Source organism: Oncorhynchus masou, chromosome 13 (genome assembly GCF_036934945.1).
Source record: "Oncorhynchus masou masou isolate Uvic2021 chromosome 13, UVic_Omas_1.1, whole genome shotgun sequence".
Classification (NCBI taxonomy): Eukaryota; Metazoa; Chordata; class Actinopteri; order Salmoniformes; family Salmonidae; genus Oncorhynchus; species Oncorhynchus masou.
The window spans coordinates 31,893,714-31,905,815 of record NC_088224.1 but is presented as its reverse complement, the minus strand read 5'-3'; the positions used below and the strand labels follow the sequence as shown (position 1 = coordinate 31,905,815).

The 12,102-nt window shown below is 43.1% G+C and overlaps 1 protein-coding gene across 2 annotated transcripts in view; it reads right to left on the bottom strand.

Moving 5' to 3' along the window:
- The window catches only part of LOC135552091 (protein Jumonji-like), a 90,760-nt gene that overhangs the window by 40,263 nt on the left and 38,395 nt on the right, over positions 1–12,102 (bottom strand). For both annotated transcript variants that reach the window (XM_064983488.1, XM_064983489.1), the window contains exon 2: positions 1,634–1,769. In XM_064983488.1, the coding sequence (XP_064839560.1) occupies positions 1,634–1,769 (136 nt within the window). The remainder of the gene's footprint in view (positions 1–1,633; positions 1,770–12,102) is intronic.

Sequence of the window (12,102 nt, the reverse complement as noted above, 5' to 3'; positions counted from 1 at the left end):
ACCCATTTTAACCCCTTCTGACAATAGAATGGGATACTAAAAAAGGAACTCTTGAAGACAACCCTATAAGAGGACAACGAAAAGTAGTGTTTTTAAAATGACTGTCTCAACCACACAGTTCTGACCACAAATCAACACCAGACCGAAATAGACAGATACTATTTAGTAACTATTGTCAATGTGGCCTAGGGTGGTCTAGCAGTCTAAACCGCAACCTCCTCTGGCACATACTGTATGTCTACAGTGTTGGCAAAGGTTGGACTCAGGCCTACTGCCCTTTGACACAACCTCTATTTCCCCACTGTCATCTTCATAAAATAACTTAAATATACCTTAACACATCTACTCAAATTATTTTAAATTTATGTGAGAATGACATGCTGCAGACTGTCAGTCTATCACTCGCCCTATCTGAGAGAAAGCCAGCTCCACCACCAAGGCTCTCTTCCACTGCCCTCTTCCACTATGTTCGTGTCAAAACTTCCAGTGTCAAGCCCTGAGGTCCCCATGAGACAGGACAGGGTCAGTGCTAAGGGACAGACAGAACAAGGCCAGTGGCGCTATTGGGCAGACACTCACTACCATCCACCATCTCCAAATGGTTTGGAACACAGCCAGTAGTTTCATCAATGGGGGCGGGGGGGAGCAGGAGGGGGGGGGGGGAGCAGGAGGAAAGCTTCCTGAGCAGCAGTAACCAGGGGCCTATTGATGTAATGATGCCTTCCATCTAAGGAGGGATAACAGGGAGGGGAGAGGATGCAAAAGGGGCATCATGTAATTAGTTGAATAATGCAGAGGGGGGGAGTGAGGGAAAGAGGAAGAGAGATGGAGAGATGGACGCCTGCCAACACTGAGAGGTAAAGTGGTAAGGGAGATGGCATGATTGCCAGTTATGGGATGGGAGATAGACGGAGGGGGCCGAGTAGGAGGGGAGACACGCTTAGGGCCTTGCAGGTTCGGTCCCTTCACTCTGCTGTTGGATCAATGCTTTTGGTCATGTAGTGTATTTCAGTAGAGATCCAGCGTGTTGTTTGGTCATCTTGTCCTAATCTAATTTGCACCTTCCTCACATCCCTCTGTAGGTAGCTGGCTCCAGACAGCCAGTCAGACACACTCCTCTAAGAGACTGACAACACTGGGGGGGGGGGGGACAGTTTCGGCCGGTACAGGGCAGTCTGTGTGCAACTGATCCTATGACCTAGATCTGAGCTGAGGCTTCTCCATGCCCGCTTGGCACGGTGTAAACTTCCAGAGGCCTTTCTCTCCCTCTCGGCCTCTGGGTTGTGTCGTGACAGCTGAGAATAGGTTCAGAGGCCCGTGTGAAGCACGGCGAAGGTGTCAAACAAAGCAGCAGTCGATCATTCAGACCAGCCTTTATACCGCAGGCGGACACAAACAGGCAGCCTGAGCTCCCTGGATGTTATTGCACCAGCTTAGAAAAAAAAACCTGCAACATCCTCTGTTTCATTGTGCATACCAAAGCACCTTGCTATATTAATGTGTCACTATTCTATCACTCCTATCATTATCAGCTGGTCCACTGCAAACAAAAAGACAGAGCAGCCTATCGCAGGTCTGTGAGCATCCAGACAAAAGCCTGACTGGGTCAGGAGAAACCCAAGGAGAAACTCACCATTAGTGTATTTGGTTCCATCGCCGATGCCGTCTCCGAGCTGCCTTTTCTGAGCAGTCTTGAACTCCTTCAGGGAGAGATAGAGCACCTTCCTCACATCCCTCTCCTCTGACCAGGGAATCCCATCAATATCATCCTAAAAAAACACAGGACAGAGGACTACTGATTATCATAACACAGCAACATAACAGCATAGTAGATGATAGACGTTAGTATAAGAATAACAAGGCACATTAGCATAACATAGCAAATCGTTACAAGTAGCATCGCGTTTCTCACAACATAATCAAGTTTCTCACTTGTGTCTCGCAACATAAAAGACAGAAGGGTGATTGCTCACAAAACCATGTTTTGGGGGATTTTCACAAAATGTAATCCATAGAAGGGTCCTTTGGAGTTGGTATTTTACATATATTTATATTTGTGAGCACCCAGAACCAATAAAGCCTAATAACAAATTAAATTGGGAGACTACGGCTGCCTAGTATGACAGATTCTGGTTGATTCCCTTGGCTGACAAAGACACAGGATGTTATTGTAACAAGGGTGACAGACGTCTTAATCACACTGCTTCCTTTTCCTTCATCACTTGTCATCTTTCACAATAACCCTCGTTCCATCTCAGTTTTATTGTGAATTGTAAAACAATGGTAGGGACAGTCCATGAGGTCAATGTGGCACAGACACTCACAGCAGTACCCCACCAGGAAAGACAGAAGAATAGGATTGTGTCAAACTTCCGTTACATTGCACTAACTTTCCAACACGCTTCATTATTAAGGTCTCCAGTGTCTGAATACAGAAATAACATGCTTCCTACACAGAGCAGATTTAATGTATAACACTGTTATAACCCTACTTCCCCTCACAGTAAAGCACTGCTTCTTACACAGTGCAGCTGTACTAGGCTACTTTGCTGCTATAACAGCCTGATTCTTTTGGGAAAGCTTTCCACTACATGTTGGAACTAGAGGTCGACCGATTAATCGGAATGGCTGATTAATTAGGGCCAATTTCAAGTTTTCATAATCGGAAATCGGTATTTTTGGGCACCGATTTGACCAATTTTTTACACCATTATTTAATCTTTATTTGACTTGGCAAGTCTGCCTGTTACGCAAATACAGTAAGCCAAGGTAAGTTGCTAGCTAGCATTAAACTTCTTATAAAAAACAATCCTAATCGCTAATCGTTAACTACACATGGTTGATATTACTAGATATTATCTAGCGTGTCCGGCGTTGCATATAATCTGACTGAGCATACAAGTATCTGACTGAGCGGTGGTCGGCAGAAGCAGGCGTGTAAACATTCATTCAAACAGTACTCTCGTGCGTTTTGCCAGCAGCTCTTTGTTGTGAGTCAAGCATTGCACTGTTTATGACTTCAAGCCTATCAACTCCCTAGATGAGGCTGGTGTAACCGAAGTGAAATGGCTGGCTAGTTAGCACCCCCTTAATAGCGTTTCAAACTTCACTCGCTCTGAGCCTTGGGGTGGTCGTTTCCCTTGCTCTGCATGAGTAACCCTGATTCGATGTGGTGGCTGTTGTTGTGTTGCTGGTTCGAGCCCAGAGAGGAGCGAGGAGAGGGATGGAAGCTATACTGTTACACTGGCAATACTAAAGTGCCTATAAGAACATCCAATAGTCAACGGTTAATTAAATACAAATGGTATTTAGAGAAATAGTCCTATAATTCCTATAATAACTACAACCTAAAACTTTTTACCTGGGGATATTGAAGTCTCATGTTAAAAAAGGAACCACCAGCTTTCATATGTTCTCTTGTTCTGAGCAAGGAACTGAAACATTAGCCTTCTTACAAAGCACATATTGCACTTTTACTTTCTTCTCCAACACTTTGTTTTTGCATTATTTAAACCAAATTGAACATGTTTCATTATTTATTTGAGGCTAAATGTATTTATTATATTAAGTTAAAATAAGTGTTCATTCAGTATTGTTGTAATTGTCATTATTACAAATACATTTAAAATAATTGGTATCGGCTTTTTTGGTCCTCCAATAAATCGGTATCGGCGTTGAAAAATCATAAATCGGTCGACCTCTGGTTGGAACATTGCTGCAGAGACTTGCTTCCATTCAGCCACGAGGATTAGTAAGGTTGGGCAATTAGGCGTGGCTCACAGTCGTCGTTCCAACTCATCCAAAAGGTGCTCGATGGGTGAGGTCAGGGCTCTGTGCAGGCCAGTCAAGTTCTTCCACACCAATCTTGACAAACCATTTCTGTATGGACCTCGCATTGTGCAGAGACTTTGTCATGCTGAAACAGGAAAGTACCTTCCCCGAACTGGTGCCACAAAGTTGGAAGCACAGAGTCGTCTAGAATGTCATTGTATGCCGTAGCATTAAGATTTCCCTTCACTGGAACTAAGGAGCCTGAACCATGCAAAAACAACCCAAGACCATTATTCCTACTGCACCAAACTTTACAATGCCCTATGCATTGGGACAGGTAGCGTTCTCCTGCCATCCGCCAAAGTGTGATTCATCACTCCAGAGAAGGCGTTTCCACTGCTCCAGAGTTCAATAGTGGCGAGTTTTACACTGCTCAAGCCAGCGCCTGGCATTGCGCATGGTGATCTTAGGTTTGTGTGCGGCTGCGCGGCCATAGAAACCCAGTTCATGAAGCGTGAGTTCTTGTGCTGTCGTTTCTTCCAGAGGCAGTTTGGAACTAGTGTGTTGCAAACGAGAACAGAGGATTTTCAGCCTTCGCTGGCCCCGTTCTGTGAGTTTGTGTGGCCTACCATTTCGCAGCCGAGCAATTGTTGCTCCTAGATGTTTCCACTTCACAATAACAGCACTTACAGTTGACCAAGGCAGCTCTAGCAGGGTAGAAATTTGATGAACTGGCTTGTTGGAAAGATCGCATCCTAGGATAGTGCCTCATTGAAAGTTACTGAGCTCTTCAGTACAGGCCATTCTACTGCCAAAGTTTATCTATGGAGATTCCATGGCTGTGTGCTACATTTTATACACCCGTCAGCAACAGGTGTGGCTGATATAGCCAAATCAACTAATTTAAAGGGTTGTCCACATACTTCTGTATATATGGTGTAGCCGTAGGGTAATTCCATGATGACGAAATTACACTCAAGATTTCAGTTTTAAATCTATAGCAAAAAAAAAAACTTGATTTCAAAGTTTAACAAAACCAAAAAACTGCACGATCAAGGACTACTTTCAACAATTCCACTGAACATTTTATAAAAGCGCATTTCAGGAAAAACCTGCACATGGAAAGTTTGATAAGTTTTTCCAGCAAAAGTATATATTTTTTTATACTGTGTAATTTGTTTGAAGTAGTCATTCAGCATAGAGTTGTATGTTTTGTTAAACTTTGAAAAATGTGGTATTTGTTTGGCATACATGTTAAAGTTTAAAAAAAAGTTGTAGTAGTGGACATCACTGAGATATTCCATGAGAATCAACATGATGAAGTTCGAGACAATCTACTGTCTCCTGATGAAGCGGAGGGGTGACAGCCATGTTTCCTTGCAGACACACAACTGTGTCGCCAATGCTGTGCAACAATGCTCCTCATTACACTTAGCTTTGACTGACAAACACACGCAAGCTAGCACACACCCACAGCTGACACCTCTGGCTTTGAACTCTGGGAGCAGATCAAAAATGTGCTTGCAAGTGTGTGTGTTTCTCCTTCTTCCTCTTTGAGGCTGGCAGGCTGCCGGAGTGATTTCCTCATCTCCCTACACGGAGTGACGCAGAGTTGGAAACTGCGAAGTGCTGGGCTCCTCAGCCGAAAGGCATCGTCAGCCGAGCCCCGCAAAGAGATGCAACAAAATGTAGCAAATTTTTTTACAACACAAGGTAAAACATCAACAGAAATGAAAAAAAAAACTGAAAGAGGTCAAAAAGATTTCCAACATTCTACTGAAACGCAACACTTAAATCATTAAAATAGGACTTTATTTTGCAGATCGCTTGTCTTAACAGAAAGCAGCTCTGCCCATCTGCTTAGTAAGGGCTAAACCCTCTCTAAATGCTCAATCCTTGTGTCATACGTCACAACATGTTCATCTGAATGCTTTCAGAAGAGACCAAAAACTGTATAAAAACCCAACATTGCTATCCCAAAATTGCTATCGTGCCTTTGCTGTAAGTAAATGCATTTTTCCTGGCACGACCGACAGACCGTAGGTAGGCAGAGAGACTAGCAGAGGCAGGAGTTTGGTAGTTAGGCAGGTAAGCAGGCCGTTGAGAGGGCTGACTGGCGGAGGGTTGCCAGGCCTCTTCAGAGGGAGAGTCGGGCTGCTGGCAGAGCAAAGTAGTGCCTGGGCTCAGATGAGAGCTGAGGAGCTGGCACCACCACACAGAGACAACACGCAGCACTGAGCTGACAACCCCTGCCCGCTTACACCCGCCCCCCCCCCCCCGCTCCCACTGGGAACCAACAGCCTGCTAATGAACGCTGAGGCCTTTGTGTGTCTACTGTTGCGGGACGACTGGCACACAGCACGCACACGTTTTAGGGGCCCCAAAGGGACTCAGAACCCGCTGCCTTTCATACCACAGCGCACCACCTTGGCAAACACAGAGAACAGAAAGACACACGGAGGCTCTTCTAAATGACATCAAGAGCATCTACTCCTTCAACATTCCCACTGAGACGAGCCAGGATGGGGAAGGTGAATATCCGCAGACCGAGACTAAAGTCCCAGACAGACGTCTGTCACAGCAGACGGAGGAGACTCTACATCAGACAACATGCTGGCTCCCCCACACTGTAAACACACGCCAGTAGAGACTTAGACGTCAGAAAGAAACCATGTCAACTTGTAAACGCTTTACGGTCTGGAACCTCCCCACTCGGCTTCAGGAAGATAAGTAGTCTACACCTGATTGTTCGGAGGCTGCCGTTTACACTGGAAGCCCAATGGATTGGTTATTTATAGCGTTGGTACCGGAGTCTAAAGCAGGGGCAAGTCTTAAAGGGAAACTTCAAAAATGTTTCAACTTCATATTCATTATCTCCAGCACATGTGAAAAATGGAGTGTTTATGTTGTGGAAAAAAAAAAAAAAAAAGCCATTTTCACATATGTTATTGTTGGGGTGGCGCTGTAGATTCTTACTGTTTTTGAAATGTCCTTTTACCAGCAACATCAGTAGTAGTGGGAGGCGTTTGCGGGTCCTGTGCATCTTATTGAGCAGTGAGACGTCCCATGTTAACACATCACTGGGTTGTAAACCTCTAACCATTCCTGTCCAAAGCCACCTGATCCATTAAGACCAGGACTAATATAATAACCAGGACAGAGACAACTCAGTTTCGTCTGTCAACTCGAACATTGCATGATGGATGGAAAAGCTTGAATGTAGTTGTAGATGGGACTGTAAGGTTCTAAGTGCTCTCAATCTGCAAAAATGATTGCGATCATTGGCTTTAAGGTTCTGAACCCTCATTGGTTTGAATTGTGTCAGCAACGTATTCTTTTGAACTTGATATGAGAGGTATTTAGAGTACTATATTAGGTAGAGACCATTGAACAGAACAGAGCTGTCAACTCAATTTTGACAAAAATGCTGATAAATACTAAGTTTATATCTGTGTATATATAGATTTCTTTTTTTTACTGCTCTAAGGATATAATAACAATAAATGTTATTATTAATTTATTAATGCACAGATCAACAGAATAATTATCACTGAATTGTTGTAAGGTTTGTTTTTGTTAATCTCATAAGAGATGGGTTGCCAACTGGCGATTTGACACGAACATAAATGTAATTTATCCATTCATTAATTCATTCCCAAGCTCTTGAGATGTCCGTAGCGCTGACGCATGACTAAATACAAATTGTCTTGTGAGGTGAACAATAATGAAAACAAGGTCACTGCAATGAGGAATAAAAGAACACTGGTTCTTCAAACCTACTGTGTACTGTACGGGGATTGGATGAACCTACTGTGTACTGTACGGGGATTGGATGAACCTACTGTGTACTGTACGGGGATTGGATGAACCTACTGTGCACTTGGGGTGGTAAGTAGCCTCGTTGTTAGAGCGTTGGGCCAGTAACCAAAATGTTGCTGGATCGAATCCCCGAGCTGACAAGGTAAAAGTAAAAATCTGTCGTTCTGCCCCTGAATAAGGCAGTTAACCCACTGTTCGCCGGTAGGCCGTCATTGTAAATAAGAATTTGTTCTTAACTGACTTACCTAGTTAAATAAAAGGTACGTTTTTTTTCAAATTTAAGGACTGGCTGAAAGATTTGATGCCGAGAGGAAGTCCATCTAACCAAGCAGGAAGTTCACACACCCCCGTCTGCAGATTGTCAGCCACCATGGATTCATTTGACAGGAACAGAACACCCTCCCACACACAGGAGAGGGATTGTCCCAATTTCAAAACAAAAAAGGAACACGCGTGCCGTGGTTCACATGGCAGACTACTAATAACAGTGCTGAAGGTCTGGATCTCATCAACTGGAGAATGTGGGCCACGCGCCAACAGATCCGTCTGAAATGTGTTTTAGTACTGTACAACACACATTCTCCTAGGGGGTGAAGAGGGCTTAGTGTTTGTGTAGCTAGGAAGGGTCTCCCTCGCGCTTCCCCTCATGAGGGTCTCCACGTGTCCCAGCACTAACAGGAGAGGTTTTCACCCACATCATTAACACATTCACAGCTTTTCTCCCAAACCGTTACTTAGCTTGCAGATACAAGTGACGAGAGGTCAACCGATTATGGTTTTTCAACGCCGATACAGATTATTGGAAGACCCAAAAAAAGGCAATACAGATTAAAATCGTCCGATTTTTTAAAATGTATTTGTAATAATGACAATAACAACAGTACGGAATGAACACTTATTTTAACTTAATATAATACATCAATAAAAATCAATTTAGTCTCAAATAAATAATGAAACATGTCCAATTTGGTTTCAATAATGCAAAAACAAAGTGTTGGAGAAGAAAGTATAAGTGCAATATGTGCTTTGTAAGAAAGCTAAAGTTTCAGTTCCTTGCTCAGAACATGAGAACATATGAAAGCTGGTGGTTCCTTTTAACATGAGACTTCAATATTCCAAGGTAAGAAGTTATAGGTTGTAGTTCTTATAGGAATTATAGGACTATTTCTCGCTACCATTTGTATTTCATATACCTTTGAATATTGGATGTTCTTATAGGCACTTTAGTATTGCCAGTGTAACAGTATAGCTTCCATCCCTCTCCTCACCCCGAACCAGGAACACATCGGCAACAGGCACCCTCGAAGCATTGTTACCCATCTCTCCACAAAAGCCGCGGCCCTTGCAGAGGGGAAGGGGAACAACTATTTCAAGTCTCAGAGCGAGTGACGTCACCAATTGAAACGCTATTATTGCGCACCCCGCAAACTATTTTGCCATTTCACATCGGTTACACCAGCCTAATCTCAGGAGTTGATAGGCTTGAAGTCATAAACAGCTCAACGCTTGAAGCATTGCGAAGAGCTGCTGACAAACGCACAAAAGTGCTGTTTGAATGAATGCTTACGAGCCTGCTGCTGCCTACCGTTGCTCAGTCAGACTGCTCTATCAAATCATAGACTTAATTATAAAATAACACAGAAATGATATGGTCGAATCCGGAAACTATCATTACGAAAACAAAACGTGTATTATTTCAGTGAAATACGGAACCGGTCGGTATTTTGTCTAATGGGTGGCATCCCTAAGTCTAAATATTCTTGTTATATTGCACAACCTTCAATGTTGTCAAAATTACGTAGAATTCTGGAAAATTAGTTCGCAATGAGCCAGGCTGCCCAAACTGTTGCATATACCCTGACTGTGTGCAATGAACGCAAGTGAAGTGACAATTTCATCTGGTTAATACTGCTAATATTAGCTAAATATGCAGGTTTAAAAATATATACTTCTGTGTATTGATTTTAAGAACGGCACTGGTGTTTACGGTTAGGTCCAACAATTTTTCGCAAATGCGCTTTTGTTAGATCATCCTCCAGCGTTGCATCGATTATATGCAATGCAGGGCATGCTAGATAAACTAGTAATATCATCAACCATGTGTAGTTATAACTAGTGATTATGATTGATTGTTTTTTATAAGATCCGTTTAATGCTAACTAGCAACTTACATTGGCTTCTACTGCATTCGCATAACAGGCAGTCTTTGTGGAGCGCAATGAGAGGCAGGTGGTTGTAGCATTGGACTAGTTAACTGTAAGGATGCAAGATTGGATCCCCCGAGCCGACAAGGTGAAAATCTGGCATTTAACCCACCTTTCCTAGGCCGTCATTGAAAATAAGAATGTGTTCTTAACTGACTTGCCTAATAAATTAAAAGGTATTAAAAAAAATGTGGCGCCCAAATATACCGATTTCCGATCGGCCCTAATTAATCTGCAATTCCGATTAATCGGTCGACCTCTACAAGTTGCAAGCTGCGAATTAATTGGAGGGGTTGCAGAGCAGACAGGATTTCACTGAGTCACAAGCAGAAGTCCATTCCAGAGTGCAGGGCTGAGTCGGTCACTAAGTCTGCTCCTAGTAAGAGTGCCTAACTAACTGGGAGTTAACGGGTGCGTGAGGAACTTAATGTCTTCACCTCATTACACCTCTACAGCGCATCGGAATGCCCGGGCCGTATCCACCATTAAAACACCCTCATGCTGGGATCGACCACATTCCTGTTCTCCGTCTCAGACCCAGAGCACTTCCATCTGCACCGTCGCTAAACATTATCCCGTTCTGGGAACTTTTGAAATGTTAGGGACTGTCGACTCGGAGGGGGAAGAGTTGCCTCGCTTCATCTCTGTGTGTGTCTCCTGCCCTCCTACCCATCTCCAGTACCCAGGGATCTACCATGATCACCCTGAGAGAAAACACTGCGTTGATCTGAGACACACTACCAGGCGCCACAGAATGCGAGAGCTTTATCATGGTGAACAAGAGCTTAATAAACAAGAGCTTTATCATGGTGTGGTTTCTCTTCCTCCCTTGACAGTGACAGACTGCACTGTCATTCAGCCTGTCATTGTCAGAGTCATTAAACTGGAGTATGTAGGGTTGGACGATATATAATTCATTTGATTGCATGTTTTAGCACGATGTTGCAAATGCCTGCATCACAAGAATCTAGTTGATTTGCCACAGTACGTGGCATTGTGGGACCACGTACCGCTAGCAGCATTGTAGCCACAGACTTTGGACGAAAAGAGTTCCCAAATTAAAACTGCCTTCTACTCAGGCCCAGAAGATAGGATATGCATATAATTGGTAGATTTGGATAGAAAACACACTAAAGTTTCCAAATCTGTTACAATAGTGTCTGATAGGGTTTCAGGCTTGTATTCTTTGGTGACAAAACAGATGGCACTGTGATAGACTGCATCCAGTTTGTTGAGTGTTGGAGGCTATTTTATAGATGACATCACCGAAGTCAAGGATCGGTAGGATGGTCAGTTTTACGAGGGTATGTTTGGCAGCCTGAGTGAAGGATGCTTTGTTGCAATATAGGAAGCCAATTCTAGATTTACATTTTGGATTAGAGATGCTTAACTGAGTGTAGGGGGCAGTATTTTGATATTTGGATGAAAAACGTACCCAAATGAAACTGCCTATTTCTCAGGCCCAGAATATGCATATAATTGTCAGATTAGGATAGAAAATTCTAAAGTTTCCAAAACTGTCAAATTATTGTCTGCGAGTATAAAACAGAACTGATGTTGCATGTGAAAACCTTAGGAAAAACGTCACTTCCGGCTTGGATTTTCCTGAAAGCTCTCGGTTCCATTGATATCCCTTTAAATGGAGCGAAGGCAGGCCATCGGATTCCTTTTCCTATGGCTTCCCCATGGTGTGAACAGTCTTTCGACATAGTTTGAGGCTTTTATTTTTTTTAATGAGCGAGAAAAATCATATCGCGTCATTGTATGGCTGGCTGCCAGCAGCGTTTTGCATGCGCAAGAGCTTGGAGCAGACATTTCTCTCTCCGATTGAAGAAGCCACAGTCCCGGTTGAAATATTATCAATTACATAGTAAAAAACAACCTGAGGATTGATTATAAAAAACTTTTGACATGTTTCTACGAACTTTACGGATACTATTTGGAATTTGTGATGTTGTGACCGCTCGAGCCTGTGGATTTCTGAACATAACGCGCCAACCAAATGGAGGTATTTTGGATATAAAAATAAATCTTTATGGAACAAAAGGAACATTTGTGTAACTGGGAGTCTCGTGAGTGCAAACATCCAAAGATCAAAAAGGTAAGCTATTTATTTTATTGCTTTTCTGACCAATCTACTTGGCTGCTAGCTGTTTGTAATGTTGTCTACTGAGAGAGATGTCCTTACATAAACGCTTGGTATGCTTTCGCCGAAAAGCTTTTTTGAAATCTGACATGCCAGGTGGATTAACAACAAGCTAAGCTGTGTTTTGCTACATTTTTAGTACTTTAATTTGAATTTGGCACT